This window comes from Danio rerio, chromosome 8, assembly GCF_052040795.2.
Source record: "Danio rerio strain M-AB ecotype USA chromosome 8, GRCz13ab, whole genome shotgun sequence".
In the NCBI taxonomy this organism is placed as follows: domain Eukaryota; kingdom Metazoa; phylum Chordata; class Actinopteri; order Cypriniformes; family Danionidae; genus Danio; species Danio rerio.
This window is the reverse complement of record NC_141028.1, coordinates 4,235,001-4,258,454: the sequence shown is the minus strand read 5'-3', so window position 1 is coordinate 4,258,454 and position 23,454 is coordinate 4,235,001. Positions and strand designations below refer to the sequence as shown.

The following is a 23,454-nucleotide window of genomic DNA, read 5'->3' as shown; positions in this document are numbered from 1 at the left end:
ACTTCATCCACATCAAAGCTCCTGAAAGCAAAGAAGGTCAAGCTGCTCCAGGATTGGCCAGCCCAGTCACCAGACATGAACTTTATTGAGCATGTCTGGGGTGAGATGGAGGAGGCATTGAAGATGAATCCAAAGAGTCTTGATGAACTCTGGGAGTCCTGCAGGAACGCTTTCTTTACCATTCCAGATGACTTTATTAATCAGTGATTTGAGTCATGTCAGAGATGTATGGATGCAGTCCTCCAAGCTCATGATGGAGTCAGACACAATATTCATTCTGTCTCCACTGCAGCAGGACTTTATATTCTATACTGGACATTATTTCTGTTCTGTAACAAGACTTTTGTCTCAGCAGAGTCAGACCTTACTGTCCTAATAAAATCATTAAAAATCAAGGCATGATCATATTTTATTTTGGTAAGATAAGCGTAATATAGAGGGATGTGTCTTTCATATAAGCCCCTTTTAATACATATATTACAGCATTTTTTTTCATGTTTGTTAACAATATTTAATAGAAATACAAACGTTCAGTGTCAGTTCACCGTGCATTAACTAATGATAACAAGCATGTGTTTGGATGTTAATAATGCATCAGTAAATGTTGAACTAATAAATACTATGCATATATTGCTCATTATTAGGACGAGTTAGTAAATACTATAACTATCATCATTACCTAATAGATCCTTATTGTTTTTGTTATTCTAAATTGTTTATGATCAGCATTTTAAGTACTTTTAAAGAAAATTATTAGACCATGTGAAATTTTTATAATTTTTCAGATATTTTAAAAGTGCTGTTTAATAGAACAAGGATAACATTTGTAGTATTTCCTATTATTTTTCTTCTGGAGAATGTTGCTTAAGGTTAATTTTAATAGTTCCCTTAAGAAGATTTTTTTTTTTTTTTTGATTGGCTACAGAACAAACCCGTCACCGACTCGGTCCCACTCATTCCCCTCGCTGGCCAGCAGAGGCCGCCATCTCCGGACTTCTAGCATTACATCATCCATACACGCTGATTGTGCATACACCTGTTCTGAATCAAGCTAACGACCCACGTACCCTTTATAAGCCAGCTCCAAACACTCAGTCAGTGCGAAGTCTTGTTTAGCCCCGGCCAGCATTACTGAGCGTTATTCCCTGCCTGACTCTTCGTGCATTACTCCAGCCTGTTTTCTGACTCTGCTTCGCCTTCTGCCTGCCCACGACCCACGCCTGATACACGGACTCTGATACTCGCTACCTGCCCACGACCCACACCTGATACACGGACTCTGATACTCGCTACCTGCCCACGACCCACGCCTGATACACGAACTCTGATACTCGCTACCTGCCCACGACCCACACCTGATACACGGACTCTGATACTTGCAGCCTGCCCACGACCCATGCCTGGTAAAACCCTCTGTGTCTGTTCATTGCCAGTCTTGATACTTCATAGACTGTTGTGGATGTGTGTTTGCACTTTAGTGCATACTGTGTGTTTGAGTGAAAGCTTGACTAATAAATACTGCATAATGGATCCCTCTGTGTCAGTCTCCTCGTTACAAAACCCCTGTTGTCCAATGACTTGCCTATTTAACAACTTTCTAATTAAGCTTTTCAGTCGCAATTTAAGCTGAAAACTATAGTATCTTCAAAATATCTAGTAAAATATTATTTACTGTCATCATGGCAAAGGCAAACGAAATGAGTTATTAGAAATCAATTTTGAAAAATAATCTCTCCATTAAACAGAGCTTGGGACCTATTTGAAAAGCAATTAATTTTGCATGACTTCAATTTTTTTTATTTATTTAATTTTTAACGTGGTTAAGTATAATGGAAACGCTTGAAAATATATACAAAGTAAAAAAATAACCAGCCTGATCTAACAAGGAAACTTAAGTATTTTACGTTTTGACAGTTTATAGCTAATTCGTATGATTGTAAATGTGTGATTTTTAAAGAGGAGGCGTGGCACCCAACCCCACCCCTAACCCCAACCGTCACTGGGTGATAAGCAAGTCGTACTAAATTGTACGAATTGGATCGAACGAATTTATACCAATTTGCCACTAAATCAAAAAGTTACGAATTGCCATGCGATAACGTTGGAAATAACACGAACAATGCTGGAATTCTTCACAATTTTTATTTATGCATTGACAAACACTTTCATCCAATACAACTTACATATGAATAATTCATACTGTACATTCCCTTCATGAATTTACTGTATTAAGGATCACAGTTGAAAATGAAATACAAAATATTATGACAAAAACTATGACACAATAGTAACAGCTCAGCTGCATTTGGAGATGTTCATTTCGTGAAGTGAAACTTTTTCATTTGAATATCTCACCCACTTAAATGTCACATTCAGTATAGAAAAGTATGTTGTTCATTTGTTTTACTTCTAATAAGGATTTCAAATGTACATGCAGTAGAAACTAACTGTATAAATGACAGCATTATATAAAAATGTTCAATCAGACATCACGTCTCACAGTGTTACTGTAACAACAGAGAATCACAAACTAAAGACCAGTGTTAAACTAATACTGACAGTGTTTATACAGCGAAAAAACATTTGGATTTTTTTTTAAAAACAAACATCAACAGTTTGGATAAACAAAAATGCTAAAATACAGTGTTTATACAGGGGGAGAAGTGGGCTTTTACAAATTAAACATTGACTGTTTATTATAGGGCTGCACAATATATCGTTTAAGCATCGATATCGCAATGTGATCATTCGCAATAGTCACATCACAAATATATACAATTTGAGTAAAGTGTTTTTTGAGGCCTGTGACTGTGTGAGGGTCTTATTATCGTATCCAGAGGTGTAAAGTAACTCTCAAATGACTGTAACTGAGTAGTTTTTCTCAGCTATTGTAATTTACTAAGTACTTCAATAAATGTGTACTTTTCCCTTGAGTATGTTTAGTGCAGTATTGGTACTTTTACTCCACTACTTTCCTTCAAACTGCAGTCACTACTTGTTTTCTTGTCTATGGAGATTAACAAAATCAGTCCTGTGATTCCTGTCCAACCAAATCACACATAGAAGGTAAATCACATCATAATGGACTACCTAAAGACATGGGCGATTTATAATTGCAGCAAACGGTTTGAAAGCATTAAAAGTGTCCAAGAAGATGTCCAAAATCTTTAGATGCATTGACCCAGAGACTGTTTAGATGCAAGTCACTGTTACTGTATGATGACCGAAATGGCCTTAAACACCCAGCGGGGACAAGACGTCAACATGACGACAGATTGACGTTGTATCTCAAAGTCATGGGGACATTGCATTTTGTTTGGAAATTAAAATCAAATTGATATCTGAACTCAACATCAATGTCCAACATTCAACCAAATATCAACATCTAATGATGTTACAGCTTGACGCTGTGTGGATGTTACCACTATGACGTCTATCAGACGTTGGATTTTACTTGCCATACTCAACGAATAAATGTCAGTATTTGACATCGATATGATGTTGGATTTTAGTCACTTTCTAACACAACCTAAAATCCACCAAATATCAACATTATGTGATGTTGTTATTGAACATCAAAATAACATCCTTAGACGCTGGCTAGACATTGATTTTTGGTCATCACAACCTAAATCTAACCTAATATTACTGTCTTATGACGTTGTGTGCCTGCTGGACATGGACTAAATGCATTACAGAATGTTTCGTTTACACCCACAAATGACTTGTAAATGCATCAGCTTTTACAGCGTAATACTCGCTACTCATGAGTACTTTTGAAAGGGCTACTTTTCAATCATACTTTGAGTAATATTCACAACATATATGTTTACTCGCACTACATCTTTAGGAAAGTAATGGTACTTTAATTGAGTATGACTTTTAAGTACTCTTTTCACCACTGATCGCATATAATATTTATATTGTATTTACTGTTATATTGTTTTTCACAATATCGCAATATATAATTGCACAATTAAAACAAAAATACAATGTTCGATTTTTTCCAATATCGTGCAGCCCTAGTGTTTATGCAGAAACAAAACATTTCGATTTTTAAAAATCAAATACTGACAGTATACAGAAAATAAAATAGCATTTGTGTTTTAAAAAATCAAACATTAACAGTGTTTATACAGCGAGGGAAAAACACAATTATTTTTTTTATCAAATACTTGCATTAAACGGAGAAAACATTTATGTTAAAAACAAAACAAAATACTGAGTGTTTGTACAGAAAAGCGTTTTTTTACAGGGGGGAAATAATTGTTTCTTAATCCAATATTGACAGTATTTGAACAGAAAAAAAACAATTTTTTTTTAAATCAAACATTGACAGTACTTATACAGGGGGAAAAATAATTGTTTTTTTTTTCATCAAAAACTGACATAATACCAAAGAGCTTAGAATGACCAAGATGTGACACTCAATAGAATGTTCCATTGCAACAGCAGCGCCCAGCAACAGCCCCGGATTACGTCATTTTGAAGTAAAAGCGATTGAATTTGGATCTTATTGCCGTCGCTATGGCAAGCAGCTGCTTTGCCTTTTATTTTTTCATTTAAAAAGTGCATTAAAGCTGAGATACACACAATCATCAGCACTTTTAATAGTTTTTTTACAGTCTTATAATATGCTGTGGTTCTATTCGAGTTTTCATTCCAAAATGGCCGCCGCGCCCTCTAGTGCCTGTTTCACAAATTGCACTAGAGGTTCGCCTCTGTGATTCTATGCTCTTTGATTATACGGAGAAAACATTTATGTTTCAAACAATACTGAGTGTTTGGACAGAAAAAGTTATTTTTTTTATCTAATACTGACAGTGGAAAAAATAATTGGGGTTTTTATCAAATACTGACATTATACTGAAAAAAACATTTGTGTTTTAAAAAATAAAATACTGACAGTGTTTATGCAGAAAAAAAACATTGAGATTTTAAACAAATCAAATATTTGCAGTGTTTATACAGCTAAAAATATATATAAAAAATAACTAACATTATACTGAGAAAATATTTGTGTTTAGAAAAACAATACTGACAGTGTTTATACATAAAAAAATCTAATATACAGGGGGGAAATGGTGTTTTTTAATCTAATACTGACAGTATTCATACTGAATTTTTTTGTATTTTTAAAAATCTAAAATACAGACTTTAAAAAAACTTAAATACTGACATTGTGTATACAGAAAAACATTCAGAATAAAAAAAATAAAATAAAAACAGACAGTATTTATACTGGAAAAGAAACATCTGGATTTTTAATTTATTCATGGTTGTGATGTATCTGTTAAATCATTTGATCAACTTAAAATGTCTCAAAACATTGACAATTTCAACGAAATAAAGGAAATAAAATGTAGATTCTGAAAATATAAATTTCATAACTTTTTTGGGTATATAAGCAAGGCACACAGTGTATGCTTCAGCCAAATTTTATATAAAATATATTTCAAAATCTGCCTAAAAAGTCTTTTAACATATAAAACACCATGGACAATAATATGGCCATGTTTAATATAAATCTCTCTTCTATACAATCATTAATTAAATATGACAATTTTAGCTTCAGCGTTTGTCTCAGGGATATAAATCATACATGAGGAAAATATATAATGATATGCTCATTTACATACAGTAACATCTTTCTTTCACCACATGTAATTAATCTTTTCAATGAAACCCTGATGGCTCTGATTAATGGCATTGTGGCATTTAGGGATCAAACCATCATTGTTCTCATTGGAATTAAGCAAAAAAAAAAAAAGGTATTTCACAAAAAGTGTAAGCATATCACAGAAAACAAAATATTTCTGGTGTCCAGAGCTTCTATATTGTATAAAACAACACCTTCCTATCACTGAAATCATTGTAATCATGATATTTTATCAGGTGTGTAATAAATACTCATGTAGACCTGATATTAAAAGATCTAATTCAATTACACCTTATTAACTATGCAAAATAAGAGCACAGTACGTCAAAATATGTTAGATAATTTGGCTTAATACGGTAAGATCAGTGATATTTGGTAGGACAAAATTTAGTTTAGAACTTTTGGTAAAACATTTACAATAAATCTTGATTGGTTAGGTTTACTTTCATTTCAGCATACAAATTGTATTTGCTTACATTCATACAACACGTTAAATAACTCAAATATGCAATACGATTATTAAAAAAATCAACTATTTCATGTTTGGGACATTTTTGACCCACATTTGTAAGGTGTCAAAAATACTTTTTTGTAAAATGATCAAGATGTATTTTGCCAAAAATATAATGTATTCAGCCTTTTCCCTGAATGTCATTCCCTTCTGAGATGGATTTTTTGATTACAAATGAAAAGTAATGTGAAATACTTCGAAATTACAGTTTACGCACATTAAAATTATATTCTGGAAATACGACAATTTATTGAAACTTTTCTCAAGATTTTACATGTTTTTCCTCAAAACACGGGTATATTTTTAAACATTATATTTAACATTATTTAATATTCCCAAAGTTTGTCTCAACATTTAATTTAAACTTTTTCTCAATTTTTTTTAAAAATCCAATTTATATTTTCTTCTCGAAACACATATTTATTGTTGACATTTAATGACTTTATTCATAATATTTTATTAACTTTTTCTTTCACAAAAATTTTCAAAAAAAATTTGCTATTGTTTTCTTAAAACAAGGTTATTTTTAAAGCTTGTCTCAACGTTTAATTAAATTGAACTTTTTCTCTCAAAATTTTAGATTTTTTTCCCTCAAAATCCAACTTTCTCAAACATGTAATATTTTCTTCTCAGAACAAATTTATTCTTGACATGTGATGACATTATTCACATTTTATTACGTTTTTTCTCAAATTTGAGTTTTTTTTTTCTTGGAGTATTCTCATAAATTAAATTTTTTTTTTCAAAATCCAACTTTATTTTAAAAAAGGGTATGTATTTCACAAAATAAATGTATTCTCAAAAATTATTCTTATACTTTTTTCTCAAAATGCAACTTTACTCTGATTTTATAATTTCTTCTCAAAATAAAAGTTTGTTCTTAAAATGCAATGACTTTTATTAACGTTTTCTCAAAGATTTCTCAAAAAATCCAACTTTATTCTCAAATTAAAACAAGTGTATTCTCAACATTTAATTGAAACTTTTTTCTAAAAAATAAGTTCATTCTTAAAATGTACTAAATTTATTCTCAACAATTTAAACTTTTACATAATTTAAGTTTATTCTTAACATTTTATTCTCAAGATCCAACTTTACTCTCAAAATCTTTTATTTTTTTCTCAAAACAAGTTAATTCTCGGCGTTTAATTTAAAAACCAATTCTCAATTTTGAGGTGTATTCTTTTTTTTCTTTTCAGTTTATTTGAGCTTTTTTTTTTAAGTCTAATATGTGATCATATTCTGAGCTCATCTGCTTGCCTGTATAAAATTCTGCATCATCAATATGGCATATGTTGAATATAGCATTTGTTGCATATGGCAATATGGCATATGTTGATCATTTAATATCAGGGTTTTAGTATTTGAGGACACATTAAGGGTTTTTTACATTTAAGCCCTTCTTTGTTTTCGAGATTGCTGAATATAAATCATTAACTTGCGGTCTGTCTTCTTGGAATTTCTACATGTAAATATCTGTGGCTTGAAACAGGCTTGTGCTTTTCAGTTTCATTCCAGTCTGAAAATTATGAATAAATTATAATTCATTAATTCAGACAGTGGTCACAGTTTTCAAACACTGCAAAGAAAATGATTTTCTAGCTTAGTGTTTTTGTCTTGTTTTCTATTAGAAATGTGTGAAATTTTATGAACTCAAGAAACAAGTTGCTGCTTTTCAAATAGTTTTTAGGTTGAACACATTAAACTGACTTCAAACCATCAGGCCAGTCGGCAACTATAGCCTAGTGGTACTGTGCGCCGACATGTATAGCACAGAAGTGCTCACGGCGACCTGAGTCCGATTCCCCGCTTGAGGTCTTTTGCCGATCCTCCCCCTCTCTCTGCTCCCAATGTGCTCCTGTCTAAAATCTCCTCTGTCCTACATCATAATAAAGGTGAAAACCCATAAAAAAATGATAATAATAAACCATCAGGCTGAATCTTGTGCAACTTAAAAAAAAATAAGAAGCTTGATTTAATTATTTAAATAAGAAAACATGTATATTTTTAATTAATACTTGATACGTTTTCAGTAAATTAAACTTCATACTGTAAATAATTTTTCCTCTCAAATAAATGTATCTTGGTGTAAAAGTATTTACATTTCCAGTATCAAACAAGACAAGTTCACTGAATAAGAGAATCATATTTTGCATGTTTTTTCTTCTATATATCTCCAGCAGTCATGCTTTCAGTGTTTTCTCCATCAGTTTTTACATAGAAGGCATGTTCTGCTTGCTGATGTCCTTCTGAAATGGTCTAATTTGATGTTGTGTGTGTGTGTGTGTGTGTGTGTGTTAGATGAGTCTCTCTTCCGGAGGCACCTTCAGCACGCTGCCCATCTCCATTCGTGCTCCTGCTGCCTCCTGCCGGCTGGGGCTGTATGTTCCCTCCGAGCGGCGCTTCATCCGGGCGCTGAAGATCAGGCAGAGCAGAGCCAGAGCCGCCAGCAGTACGGAGAGACCCGCCAGCGGGACCAGAAGCAGCAGCCACGGCCATAGCTCCTGCTGAAGCTGCTTCTAAACAAGGCAAGGCAAGTTTATATCTATAGCACATCTTATACACAATGTGTTTAAACATTGTATTTTACAGTGCTTTCCATAAACAAGAATGAAAGAAGAATAAGAAATAGACAATGATTAAAAATGTGTTAAACAGGTTTTAGAGAATGAAAAATAAGGACATAATAGTGTGATCTGTGGGTCGTAGCACAGTGCGCAATCAGTAAAGGCACAGCTAAACACAACCCAAGCTCATTCTGAAAACGTGGCCCCACGGACGTTTCTGGAGACCGCGATTTACGTGGCCGGAGGTACGTATGGTCGCATTTCGTTTTTTCGAGCGAACGCTACGGGGCGGCTGGCTGTGACGGCTTACTCACCTCCGTGTGGAGGGCTTTCCCGCCGCAACCTGTTTGTCCGCTTAGCGGCGGCGGAGCGGAGGCCCGGAGGAGGACGACGACCGGGTTCAAGTCCGGGGAAGAGCACTTCCGGAAATCAGGTAAGATGAAAAACAGAATCCAAAAAAATAAAAGCGAACGAGTTTGTGACGGGCCGAGAATGCGGCGAAATCTGAAAAAGCGGTCAAAATTGGACGAGAGCTTTTGCTTTTCTTTCTGGACGGCTTTTGTAAATCATGGCTTGGGTTTAGGGAAGGAGGAGGAGGAGGGTGGCTGGGTCGGCCGATTGGCTGGCCGCCCAATCGATCGTTCAGTCATTCAGTCTGACAGTCGGACTGACGGTCGCTTGACAGCGGCCTCCGACGGCTTTTCGCACGAGAACAGCGCCGGTGCGAATGGCGCGCGCTCCCGAGAGGCGTTCGAGACGCAAAAAAGCGCAGCACAGCGGCCTCTCGCGGATTCGCGAAAACAAAAGCCGCAAAAATACATACCTCCCAGGACGTATTACGCGGCCTCCAGAAACGTCCGCGGGGCTACGTTTCCACACTGAGCCTGGGTTGGCTAAACAGATGTGTTTCGGTCTTGATGTGAATGTGCGTAATGTTGGAGCACATCTGATCATTTCTGGAAGCTCATTCCAGCAGCGGGGGGCGCTGTTAGTAGCTGAAGGTGGATTCACCCTGCTTTGACTGAACTCTTGGAATTTCTAGTTTATATGATCTGAGTGATCTGTTGGGTTTGTATTCAGTGAGCATATCTGTGATGTATTGAGCTCCTAGGCCATTTAGGGATTTATAGATCAGTAATACTTTAAAATCTATTCTGAGTAAACTGGGTGCAATTGAAGTCCTGAAGACTAAAGGGGAATGGGAAGTAGAAACTCACAGTAATCTGACAGTTTTCTCCACTGAAGTCCGGCAAACACTCACAGAAGTAGAGATTGTGTCTGTTCACACATGAGCCTCCGTTCAGACACGGCTCGGACACACACTCGTCTATATCCAGCTCACACCTGCAGAACAACACACACACACACACACACACACCTGTATGACAATTTGAATTGAAATGCAATGGAAGTTCTTTAAATAAGCTAATGCAGATTTCTTATTGTGTTTAGAGATGTACAGTACTTATTGATTGAAAGTGTTTGTGTAAAAAACTAAATTTAAAAATCATTGTATTATTAAATAAGTTTCCGGACTTCAATTATTCGACATGACCTTACAATATTACAATTGAAAAAATTATATAATGTGGAAAGGGTTTAAATAATTAAGTGCAGATTTCAATTTATCTTATTGCTTTACTTCTTTATTTTAGTTCATCTAGTTTACACGTTTCCTGATTTAAATCGATTTGACATGATCTTAGATAGGGATGGGTAACAAAACTGTACTTTATCGGTATCGGTGCTACATTATAAAAGACCGAAGAATCGATAAGCTCTGACGTTAACAGTTCTGCTATCGGTACTGGAGAGTTATTGCTGAATAGACATTACACACAGTAGCATAATTTAACTGACCAACCTTTTCTAATTTGCGATATTTGATATTCGTCTGCACAGTTGGCATCTCATGATAAATGCTCGTGTTTCTGGCGAGAGCATCACTTGTAAAAGCCTTCACAGTTCTCGGCTGTGCGCACGCACTCAGCGGAGGCTCGCACTAAGCGCACACAGACCCGTGTGAACCAGCTTATGGAGAGAACCAAACGGGTTGTATTTCCTCAGTGGACAGCCACAATGCCCGTTGCAACAAACGCAGCAAGTTGTTTTCTTGTATAAGCGGAAATGCAGGCAATCGGGCTACAGCAATGCAATGTAATAAAAAGTTTTTGACTGCTACTAACTGCAACATTACATCATCCACATCTTTATGTCATGGGGCAACCATTACTGCATCAAAAATGGTGAAAAGCCTTGGAGTAACGATTGATGACCAGCTAAACTTCTCTGACCACATTTCTAGAACTGCTCGATCTTGCAGATTCGCACTCTATAACATCAGAAAGGTCCGACCCTTCCTATCTGAACATGCAGCTCAACTCCTTGTTCAAGCTCTTGTTCTCTCCAGACTGGACTATTGCAACTGTCTACTAGCCGGGCTTCCAGCTAACTCTATCAAACCTCTTCAGCTGCTCCAGAACGCAGCAGCACGAGTGGTCTTTAATGAACCTAAAAGAGCACACGTCACTCTGCTGCTCATCCGTTTGCACTGGCTGCCAGTTGCTGCTCGCATCAAATTCAAAGCTCTGATGTTTGCCTACAAAGTGACTTCTGGCTCTGCTCCTTCTTATCTGCTCTCACTTCTGCAGATTTATGTGCCCTTCAGAAACTTGCGTTCTGTGAATGAACATCGCCTCGTGGTTCCATCCCAAAGAGTGAAGAAATCACTTTCCCGAACGCTCGCGTTCAATCTGCCCAGTTGGTGGAATGAACTCCCTAACTGCATCAGAACGGCAGAGTCACTCGCTGTCTTCAAGAAACAACTAAAAACTCTATTTAGTCTCCACTTCCCTTCCTAGTCTGCAATTGCCTCTCTGGCTCCACCGCTAACTGTACTACTACAAAAAAAAAAAAAAAAAACTTACATCACTAATGCATTGCGTCTTACACTTCACATACCTGAAAATTGCCTACAGCACTTAATCATTGTTGCTCTTATAGTTGTGTAAATTGCTTCCTTGTCCTCATTTGTAAGTCGCTTTGGATAAAAGGGTCTGCTAAATGACTAAATGTAAATCTAAATGTCAGCAGTCAATCACCTAAATTAGTGTAATATTAATAGTTAAACAAACACACACATTCAGTTACAATGAAAACAGTATTTCTTCTGCAGTAGCCTAAATAAATCTTAAAAAATAAAAATACTTTTACATCAGCTGTGTTTACAAATATAGACTATAAATAGCCTAATAATAAACTGTACTTATTAATAAATTATAAAGAAACAGCTTATTTTTACATTGCAAGATGCTCTAAAACTGTTACACAGTTAAAACCCAAAACACTGTTAACTCATGTGAATGTGTTCATTAAAAATCATAAACATCATCTCATTTAACTGCATTTTGCAACTCAAAGAGGGTATTTTCAACTGCAGGGAGCACAACAAACCAAGAAAGATCCTGACTTCTGCCAGAAAAGTCAAAGATGTTGATTTTTCTCCAGAAGATGGTTAAAAAGTGAGAGTCATTTTCCTTCAAACCATTGTACAATCTTTTACAGGAAAAAAAATATTTGTTTGTTTACCAATTATTGGTTTTGTTTTATTTTACATTAAAACATAATAATAAAATAAATTGTTGTTAATTTTGTTGTTTTCATTAAAAAAACACTACAAAAAGTACTGATAAGAGAACTGTTAGAGTACCAAACTGATAAGTGGTATCGATAAGCAGTAATAGTGTTAAAACCTTAACAATACCATACAGTATTGCAATTTTAACCATTTAAACAGAATACAAAAACAAGTTAAAACAGATAAAAATGGAATTTCTAAATGAAATTAGACGTGTGACATCATTAATAGGAAATATCTAGATAGATGGTGGAAAAATTGCAGTGCAATGGAAATTGTAAATAAATAAATGCAGATTCAGGCATGTTATCAGCCGAGGACAAAAAAGAAGGTAGACAAGACCCCGTCCCCTTCAAAACAAAAAAAGAATATATAAAAATAAAAACATCAATGCCGAAATACAGAAAACTGCTAAATGATGGATATTTATCTTGAAGAGTGGGGTTGTGATGTGGTCATGTGATGTCACCTGACTCCAGTGAATCCTGGTCTGCAGGTACAGTTGGCTCCCCATGATCCTTCACTGCAAACGCCTCCATTCTCACACTGCAGATCCACATCACACTCACGAGGAGGAAACCGCCATCTGACGGAGGACAGTGGATGAGTGTGGAACCATGGGAGTTGTGTTTCATTTACTTTTAAGGGTGTTTCTAAGTGCAAAGTCCTGAAAATTTCACACTAAATTATTCAGCCTCTTGTGAATTTATTTATTTTTTTCTTTTTAAATGTTTCCCAAACGATCTTTGGCATTTTTGACAGCATTTTGTAAACATTTCCAAAAACCTTTAAAACCATTTTAAGGTCAATATTATTAGCCCCCCTTGAGCAATATTCGTTTTGGATAGTCTACAGAACAAACCACTGTTATACAATGACTTGCCTAATTACCCTAACCTGCATACTTAACCTAGTTAAGCCTTTAAATGTCATTTTAAGCCAAGTACAAGTATTTTGAAAATATCTAGTCAAATATTATTTACTGTCATCATGGCAAAGATAAAATAGATCAGTTATTATGAATGAGCAGTGTTGGGCAAGCAACTTGACAAATGTAGTGAGCTAAGCTATTAGCTACTCTACTTAAAATGTAGCTTAACTACACCAAAGCCATTCCCTGGGAAATGTAGCAAGCTAAGCTAAAAGCTACATGGCAAAAGTAGCTTAGCTACATCCAAGCTATTTTTACAATTTTTATTTTTAAATCGAGGCAACTTTAATCCAAGTCAATTCTATCCTAGTGATCAATAAATCTGTCAATGAAACATATGAAGCAGAATAGTTCAGTTAAATTATTTACTGTAAATAATATGCTGTACTAAACAGAAACACATTATAGTATATAACAGCAAAAACAAAAAATTAAATAAAACCAGGTGTTACACATTTAAAATACTATAGTAATTTATAGTAAAGGGAAATACTTTTGATAATATATATATATATATATATATATTAGAGATAGATAGATAGATAGATAGATAGATAGATAGATAGATAGATAGATAGATAGATAGATAGATAGATAGATAGATAGATAGATAGATAGATAGATAGATAGATATATAGATAGATATATATATAGATATATATATATAGATAGATAGATATATATATAGATATATATATATAGATATATATAGATATATATATATATATATATAGATATATATAGATATATATATATAGATATAGATATATATATATAGATATATATATATAGATAGATAGATATAGATATAGATATAGATATAGATATAGATAGATAGATAGATAGATAGATAGATAGATAGATATATATATATATATATATATATATATATATATATATATATATATATATATATATATATATATATATATATATTTAGATTAGATTCAACTTTATTGTCATTACACATGTACAAGTACAATGCAACGAAATGCAGTTTAGGTCTAACCAGCAGTGCAATAGCAGCAAGTGCAGGATACAGGATTAAGTTATAACGTGCAGTTATAGAAAACTATGGTGATATTTACAGATGGGATGGATGTACTATGAGCATTATATACAGGTTGGATAAGCTATGAACGGTTTTACAATATATGAATATATGTGCAGGTTGCTATTAATAATCAGTAGTGTGCAGATAGATAAACATGATTACAAGTGTATATGTTACAATATATGAATATATGTGCAGGTTGCTATTAATAATCAGTAGTATGCAGATAAATAAGCATGATTACAGTGTATATGTATAGTGGGTGTGTACATAATTACAAATGCCCATATGCAGTGGGTATGTACAGTTCAATAAGTAAACAGTTCAATGTGGTGCAGAAATTAAGTTATTGCATCTTAGCATGTACTTCTCTAGGTATGGTCACAAGGAATCCTGCTTTAGTAATAACTCCGCTCCCTCAGTCATCTTTCCATCAAGCAAGTTTCACCAGAGGTGGCAGTAACGCACCAAAAAGTTTGTTGTCGAACACCGTAAAACAGGAAGAAGAAGAAATCATCCGTCTCCCTTTCAAATGGATTTACTTTCTTCGGCTAGACACTGGCCTCACAGCTCTGTGAATGTCGGTGCATCACTTATTGATCCGTGATTGGTAAATGAAGCTTGTGTGGACGCGACTGCGCTACTTGACTAATAAAATAGCTTTGCTACTGAAAAACTATTTGATTTAGAAAGTAGCGACGCTAACATCACGCTACTGAGAATGTAGTTAAGCTAGTAGCGTCACTACTTGTAGCGACGCTACTGCCCAACACTGGAAATAAGTTATTAAAACTATTATGTTTAGAACTTCTTTCCATTAAACAGAAATTGTATAGTATAAATATAGTAAAATATACAGGGGGCTAATGATTCAGGAGGGTTAATAACCCAACTGACTTTAATTGTATATCTTTAGTCATTGTTCAGACTCACCGGCAGTATGGCCCTGTGTGTCCAGGCAAACAAACACACGTGTATCCGCTGACAGTAGCCACACATGACCCTCCATTCTCGCATTGATGATCCTTGCACTGGTCCACCTCCACATCACAGTTCTTCCCACCAAATCCAACCGGACACCGGCACTCATAATCCCCCAGCAGATCCTGACAGGACCCCTGAACACAGGGCTGCTCTCCACATTCGTCAATATTCTCCTGGCAGCGCTCGCCGGTCCATCCTGGAGCACATTTACACACGGCAAGATTAAAGAGATCCGTGCACGTGCCATTATTCAGGCAGGGCTCGGAAAGACATAAAGGAGATCCAATGCATCCTAAATGAGGCTCCAGCATCCCACCGATTCGGATGAATTGAGTTTTTTGTGGCGCCTCTTCATTTAGAGGTCCGAAAAATGATAGGTGAACTCCACCGATGCGCACTTCGCCCAAACACCCAGTGTAGTTTTCTGCCAGCATCACAGTGGAGGAGTTAAAAAAGTCTACATTTCCAGCAGGAGAGAGACTGAATCCTGCAGGATTTCCATCAATTGACATGTGCCAACGAAACGCTGATATTCTCGAGCTGGATGCATAGAGCTCCACTTTATGCCATTCTCCATCAGAAACGGTGACGTCGCTGATGAAAGCGTGAACTTCAAGACTATTACTATCACGAAACTTCACGATGATGGAGGAGTTTAGTAGCCCCATGCAGAAGAACTCGATTCCATTGGAGGAGCGTAAAATGGTCCCGTTTTCTTCTCGCGTCCGCAGATCCATTGAAATTCTCATCACAGGCTCAAAAAATGAGCCGTTTGCGCTGAACTTCAGGGCGTTGTTTTCAAATGTGGCGTTGGCTAAACCTGGAGTGAACACAAAACATTGGATTTAGCTAGTGTAGTCATTTGCTCTGTCAAAAACTGAATGTGAATACAGCAGAGTTTCAAGACTGCAGACGCTAGGCAGAGATGTGTTCGGCAGAAGAAATCAATTTAAAAGTCTGAGGTCAGAAAGATTTTAAATGTTTTTCAAAGAAGTCTATTGGCACCTAAAAATGTGCAGGGCTCCAAATTAACCTTTTTGCTTGGTAGCACCGGTGCTCCTAAAAATGTAGGCGCATCAGCCAAAATCTAGTCGCACCCACCAATTATGAGCACCGTTACTACAAGTTTTATACAAACATATTTATTGCATTTGAAATCAACAGTAATCAAGCTAACAAGCAATATATATATATATATATATATATATATATATATATATATATATATATATATGCAGGCGTAAGGAAAATATGTCTCAACGAAATCCCGTTATCACAAGAAAATAGATTTTTATAACATAACTGAGTGACTAAAAGGTACACAGAGCGCTCACCGGCCCTGCACACACTGCTTGACATGAATGAATCTGTTAATGGTATAACTGTGCAGTTCTCACGGGTGCTGTCTGATATTGCACTGATGCTTTTGACATGTACTGTACCTTATTATATGCATACATCATGTTAATAGTAATACCGGTCTTTTTATGAGTAACGATGTTAGTTTACTCAGTGTAAGCCCGTTTGCGATGGTGTACGTGGTGTTGAATTTGGCATATGCTGTCTGCCGTGCAAGTGACAGATATCTGGCGATTATATGCTGTGTGGCAAACAGTTACCTGAAGATTCCATCCCACAGACTTTTTATAGCGGACTTGAAGCAAACGGAAGTCTTTTATCCACTCTTGGAAAAGTGTAGATGGTGGATTAACATTCAGCACATGATCACTAGTAAGATGTGTCAATATTTGTAACTTCAGATGCCATGGTTTCTAAAACAAAATCTGTCAGTGTTATCTTCATTTTCTTCTTCAGCGCTTTACAGTTTTTCGCGGTAGTAGCTCTCCCTGTCATCCCAAGCCAGAAGGCACTGACTGAGTGATTGACAGCTGATATTAACCAATCATTCGTGTTCAGAGCTAGAGCAGTGGTGGGCCAATAAGAAGAGCGCAAAGGCGGGGCAAGCATTATGGACTTGGCTTTGTTTACTGCAGCAAGTTGACATGACAACAGTTGTAAACCATTCCTGAGCGCTGCGTTTCAAGTGCAGACAAAGAGCTTAGAGATGCATTCTGCGTGAATGTGTCTTGAATCCGCACAAGTGGTGAGCATATTGCAGTAAAAACTGGTCGCACACAACAATTTTAAGCACTCGCACTTATGCTCCCAAATATATTTTGAGGTCGCATAAATAGAATTTCAGGCGCATATGCGACCAAAATGGTCGCAATTTCGAGCTCTGATGTGTGGCAAAGAGATTTGGAATCTAATTTTAATGTGGATCAGTGGGAGACTATATGCCTGAATACTCTCATTACCCTTTCCAGTAATACAACAGTTGAACAAAACTATACAATTATGCACAGGATGTATCTGACCCCACTTTGTTTGAGCAAAATGTACCCCAATGTATCATCCAGGTCACGTGACATCATCCAAGTCACCTTCCAATTGCATAAAACATCATTCAATTGGAAGAAAAATGTTAGGCCTCTCTTTTCTGACTGATTTTACCACTTTACATTTGGAAAGAATTAGCTTTGCCACCTCTGACCTCTGCAAAAAAAAAAAATTCAAACACAACATAAGGACTAATGTTTCATTTCTAAAGAGTTGTAAGTTGCTGTTTTTTTTTTTCTCTTTACATCCATCCGTCTTTTTGTAGGTCATATATGTTGCCATTTTCCCTGGTTTCATGCTTTATTTTACTTTTTGTACAGATTATTGTTACATGACGGGTTTGTCTATCTCTTCTTTGTTTTTTTATGTCTGCAAAAATTATAATAAAAACATCAATAAAGCACAGATTCATCCAAACATTCATTCATTCATTCATTCATTTTCTTGTCGGCTTAGTCCCTTTATTATTCACAACGGAATGAACCACCAACTTATCCAGCAAGTTTTTAACGCAGCGGATGCCCTTCCAGCTGCAACCCATCTCTGGGAAACATCCACACACACATTCACACACACACTCATACACTACCGACAATTTAGCCTACCCAAATCACCTGTACCGCATGTCTTTGGACGGTGGCGGAAACCGGAGCACCCGGAGGAAACCCACGCAAAGGCAGGGAGAACATGCAAACTCCACACAGAAACGCCAACTGAGCCGAGGTTCGAACTAGCGACCTTCTTGCTGTGGGGCGACAGCACTACCTACTGCGCCACTGCCTCGCCCTTCATCAAGAGTTTGCTGCAGTAGGAGAGGCCACTGTGGACATTTTTAAATTCTCTAATAAAGTACCTCAGAAGGTGAAGACGAAATGCAATTAATTGTTATCCAGTCACTAATGACTCTTATACTCACACTCATAACCGTCAGGTAAATCCACACACCGAGTCCTGGGGTCACAGGGGTCGCTAACACACCAGACACGAGTTTCACACGTCTTTCCAGAGAAGTTAAGCGGACAGAGGCACATAAAGTCATTCCAGATGACCTGACACTTCCCTCCGTTCAGACACGGCTTCATCTGCAAACACACACAAATAAATCAGTCAAAAACCTGAGAGAATGTAAAAGTGAAAGACTCTCAGAAGCCAGCACTCACTTACAGGTATTTACACCTACCTTACAAAGTCAATTACACCTACACTTTTTCAAAGTAAAGTCAACTAATCGCTTTAAAAGCAACAGGCTTTACTCACTTTTTTTTAAAGTCAACTAATCGCTTTAAAAAGTGAGTAAACCTGTTGCTTTTAAAGCGATTAGTTGATTTTAAAAAGTGAGTAAACCTGCTGATTTTAAAGCGATTAGTTGACTTTAAAAAACTGAGTAAACCAGTTGATTTTAAAGCTATTAGTTGACTTAAAAAAAGTGAGTAAACCTGCTGATTTTAAAGTGATTAGTTGACTTAAAGTGAGTAAACCTGCTGATTTTAAAGCGATTAGTTGACTTTAAAAAAAGTGAGTAAACCTGTTTATTTTAAAGCGATTAGTTGACTTAAAAAAGTGAGTAAACCTGTTGATTTTAAAGCGATTAGTTGACTTAAAAAAGTGAGTAAACCTGTTGATTTTAAAGCGATTAGTTGACTTAAAAAAGTGAGTAAACCTGTTGATTTTAAAGCGATTAGTTGACTTAAAAAAGTGAGTAAACCTGTTGATTTTAGAGCGATTAGTTGACTTAAAAAAGTGAGTAAACCTGTTGATTTTAAAGGGATTAGTTGACTTAAAAAAGTGAGTAAACCTGTTGATTTTAAAGCGATTAGTTGACTTAAAAAAGTGAGTAAACCTGTTGATTTTAAAGCGATTAGTTGACTTAAAGTGGTTAAACCTGTTGATTTTAAAGCGATTAGTTGACTTAAAAAAGTGAGTAAACCTGTTGATTTTAAAGCGATTAGTTGACTTAAAAAAGTGAGTAAACCTGTTGATTTTAGAGCGATTAGTTGACTTAAAAAAGTGAGTAAACCTGTTGATTTTAAAGCGATTAGTTGACTTAAAGTGAGTAAACCTGTTGATTTTAAAGCGATTAGTTGACTTAAAGTGAGTAAACCTGTTGATTTTAAAGCGATTAGTTGACTTAAAAAAGTGAGTAAACCTGTTGATTTTAAAGCGATTAGTTGACTTAAAAAAGTGAGTAAACCTGTTGATTTTAGAGTGATTAGTTGACTTAAAAAAGTGAGTAAACCTGTTGATTTTAAAGCGATTAGTTGACTTAAAAAAGTGAGTAAACCTGTTGCTTTTAAAGCGATTAGTTGACTTAAAAAAGTGAGTAAACCTGTTGATTTTAAAGCGATTAGTTGACTTAAAAAAGTGAGTAAACCTGTTGCTTTTAAAGCGATTAGTTGACTTAAAAAAGTGAGTAAACCTGTTGATTTTAAAGCGATTAGTTGACTTAAAAAAGTGAGTAAACCTGTTGATTTTAGAGTGATTAGTTGACTTAAAAAAGTGAGTAAACCTGTTGATTTTAGAGCGATTAGTTGACTTTAAAAAGTGAGTAAACCTGTTGATTTTAAAGCGATTAGTTGGTAGGTTTACTCACTTTTTAAAGTCAACTAATCGCTTTAAAAGCAACAGGTTTACTCACTTTTTTAAAGTCAACTAATCGCTTTAAAAGCAACACGTTTGCTCACTTTTTCTGAGTAAAATTTGACTTTAAAAGCAACAGGTTTACTCACTTTTTTTAAAGTCAACTAATCGCTTTAAAAAATGGGTAAACCTGTTGCTTTTAAAGCGATTAGTTGACTTTAAAAAGTGAGTAAACCTACTGATTTTAAAGCGATTAAATGACTTTAAAAAAGTCAACTAATCACTTTAAAATCAACAGGTTTACTCACTTTTAATAAGTAAAGTCAAATAATCGCTTTAAAATCAACAAGTTTACTCACTTTTTTAAGTTAACTAATCGCTTTAAAAGCAACAGGTTTACTTTCTTTTTTTTAAAAATCAACTAATTACTTCAAAGCAAAGGTTTTATTCACTTTGTTAAAGTCTGCTAATGCTTTAAAGGCAACTTTTGCAAAAAAGCAAAACTTTGCAAAGCAATCATGAAGGTTTACTTACGTTGCTGAAGTCAACTAATCAGTTCAAAAGCAAAATGTTTACTCGTTATTTCTAAATGTAAAGTCAGCTAATCACTTTTTACAGTATTTGTCTAATACTTCCATCAGTCTGACCTTGCACGTCTGGTCCCCCACGCAGCCCTCCAGCACATTGGATGAGTTTCTGGGTAAGTAATTAGCGTGTTGTGGCTTCTGGCTGATGCTGCCGGAGTACATGAACAGTTGTGTGTCGTCGATTCGGACGTCCTGCAAACAGCCTTTGAAATATCCTCCCCACAGCGCAGAGTTCTCTCCTTCAGGAAGACCACCGAGATACACAACATCTCCCACTTGCACCTCGAAACCACTGTAGATCATAGGAATCCGCTGCGTTTGGTTAAATAATATAACTCCCGGCTCTGTTTTAATGGACATGAAGAGCTTCTCCCCATTGGTCAGGAAGTCAGAGGCTCTTCTGATGGAGCTGTATATTGATATATACAATGAGCCGTTTTTCAGAAATAAAGTGAGGTAGGGTTGATTGTCGTGCTGGAGCTGGAGGACCAGGCCGTTTAAGTGGCGTGATCTGAGCCATAAAGACACCGTAACGTCACGGCTGTGATTCTGCATGATGGGAAACGCAGCGAAGCTTCTGTTGCGCTCGTGACTGAACGTCCATGAAGTGTGCTCTGTGGAGAAACACAGCCGCAGGATTTAAACATCAATATGATAACAACAATACATTATTAAAGGACATATGAAATCAAAACTTACCATGTTGATTTTGTTAGCTCAAGTTGCTAGTTTTGTGGTGAACGATTATTCTGTGAGGTTTGTCCTTGTAATCTTTAACTGAAATCTGAAAATGCATTTCCTGGTTGTTTTGAGTCCAATTCTCAGATTACGTCTGTCTGAGGTATTGGGTGTGGCTAACATACACTAAAAAACATTGGCCACTATCCTACACCTGACGCAAGGCGTGACAAATGTTGTTTGCTAGTTTCAGCTTGACGCAAGTGTCGTTTTGATTTGTTGCAGCACCCTGTTTAAATAGCCCTACTGAAAAATCCAGCTTAAACCAGCCTAGGCTGGTTGGCTGGTTTTAGCTAGTCGACCAGGCTGGTTTTAGAGGGGTTTTGGCCACTTCCAGGCTGGTTTCCAGCCATTTCCAGCCTGGTCTTAGCTGGTCAGGCTGGGTGATGTCCAGCTAAAACCAGCTTGACCAGCATAGCCAGGCTGGGAGCCCAGCCAAAACCAGCTAAATCCAGCTTAAACCAGGCTGGTCAAGCTGGCTTTAGTTGGATTTAGCTAGTCATTTTCCAGCCTGACCAGTTAATACCAGGCTGGAAATAGCTGGAAACCAGCCTGGAAATGGCCAAAACCCCTCTAAAACCAGCCTAGTCAACCAAGCCTAGGCTGGTTTAAGCTGGATTTTTCAGCAGGGAGCAAATGCATTTGCGCTTATGTGCGCCCATAGGCGTTACGGGCAAAAAAAGGAGGCGTGTTGAGGCGCATCGCTGACGCGTTGCTATTTTACGGGAACTAAAATAGACTGTTCAATAGACCAGATAAGATAAGGTCTAAAGTCCAGCGCAGAGTGTGTTAGTTGTGCGCCTCATTTACACATTGCTTAAAACACCCAGGATGTACAGCAATACGCAAATATCTTTGCAGATGAAAAAGAATTAAAGGAGAAAAATCATACAATAATTATTATTTTCTACATAATTATAAAACCACCACCTCCATGCCTTCTTCATCTGTTTTTTTTTTTTTAGTTTATTCATAACAATTTGCTTTTGTATAATGATATTGTTTGTAGCAGTATTATTTATTATATGCAGATTTATATATATATATATTTTTTTTTTAAAGCAAGCCTAGATTTGCCCACCTGTCAGGTTTTAGACCATGTGGGGCACAGCATGTGCATTTGGATATAACTCAGTTGTTTGAGCACACTTCGTTATTATTGTTCATTTATTTGTTTGCTGGAAATTAAACTGAATTTAGAAATAGTTTTAAAACAAATCTTTGTGCATAACAAACAAAATTAATTATGTAGGCTAATGGATGTCTGTGCGTACAAGAAGTTTCCCTATCCACGAGAGTGAAAGTGTAAGTAAAGAATGAGGAGGCTCATTTCTCATTCTCGTGCTGCAGATGCTGTTTTTCTCGCTAGTTAAGCGCTCAGTTTTTCCACTCACAAAGTCGTCATGTAAATAGCAAATGCGCCATGGCGCGACATAACTGGCTCTTAAAGGGAATGGGAGAAGAGACTCTGATTGGTTTATTCTCAAAACACACCTATAACTCATTCTGAGAATAAGCTCAACCCTGTTAGACCATGCGCCACAGCGCAAAGCTAGTTTTTCCGTCCCTTAAAATAGCAAAAGTGGATTCTGACACGCTCTTAATGCTTTTGCGCCCTGCACTTTGGACTTTGCACCAAGATCGTTAAAATAGAATCCACAGAGTTATTTATTTAACCCAATGGTTGAGTTAAAAATATTTGGTGCTTTGTTGGATTATTTTTAACCTTTATTGGGTTATTTATTAATAACTCAACCAGTTGGGTTAAAAATTTAGAATTTTAACAGTCAACTGATTTAACTGACCTAG

General features: G+C 36.1%; 1 protein-coding gene and 1 long non-coding RNA gene across 6 annotated transcripts in view; one reads left to right on the top strand and one right to left on the bottom strand.

The window, feature by feature from the left end:
• LOC147842511 (uncharacterized) overlaps positions 1-13,240 on the top strand; it is an 81,065-nt gene extending 67,825 nt beyond the window's left edge. For 3 of the 4 annotated variants that reach the window (XR_015497444.1, XR_015497447.1, XR_015497446.1), the window contains 2 exons: positions 8,472-8,703; positions 12,871-13,240. This is a non-coding gene — a long non-coding RNA (uncharacterized LOC147842511). Of the gene's footprint in view, positions 1-8,471; positions 8,704-12,811 lie in introns of all 4 variants that reach the window. The other variant, XR_015497445.1, reaches the window with a different exon arrangement.
• crb2b (crumbs cell polarity complex component 2b) overlaps positions 2,124-23,454 on the bottom strand; it is an 87,359-nt gene continuing 66,028 nt past the window's right edge. The window contains exons 3-8 of one of the 2 annotated variants that reach the window (XM_087263734.1): positions 20,968-21,521; positions 18,660-18,825; positions 15,293-16,163; positions 12,844-12,960; positions 9,955-10,081; positions 2,124-8,689 (exon numbers count right to left, since the gene is read on the bottom strand). In XM_087263734.1, the coding sequence (XP_087119860.1) occupies positions 8,468-8,689; positions 9,955-10,081; positions 12,844-12,960; positions 15,293-16,163; positions 18,660-18,825; positions 20,968-21,521 (2,057 nt within the window). In that variant the 3' untranslated portion in view covers positions 2,124-8,467. 2 annotated transcript variants of the gene reach the window in all.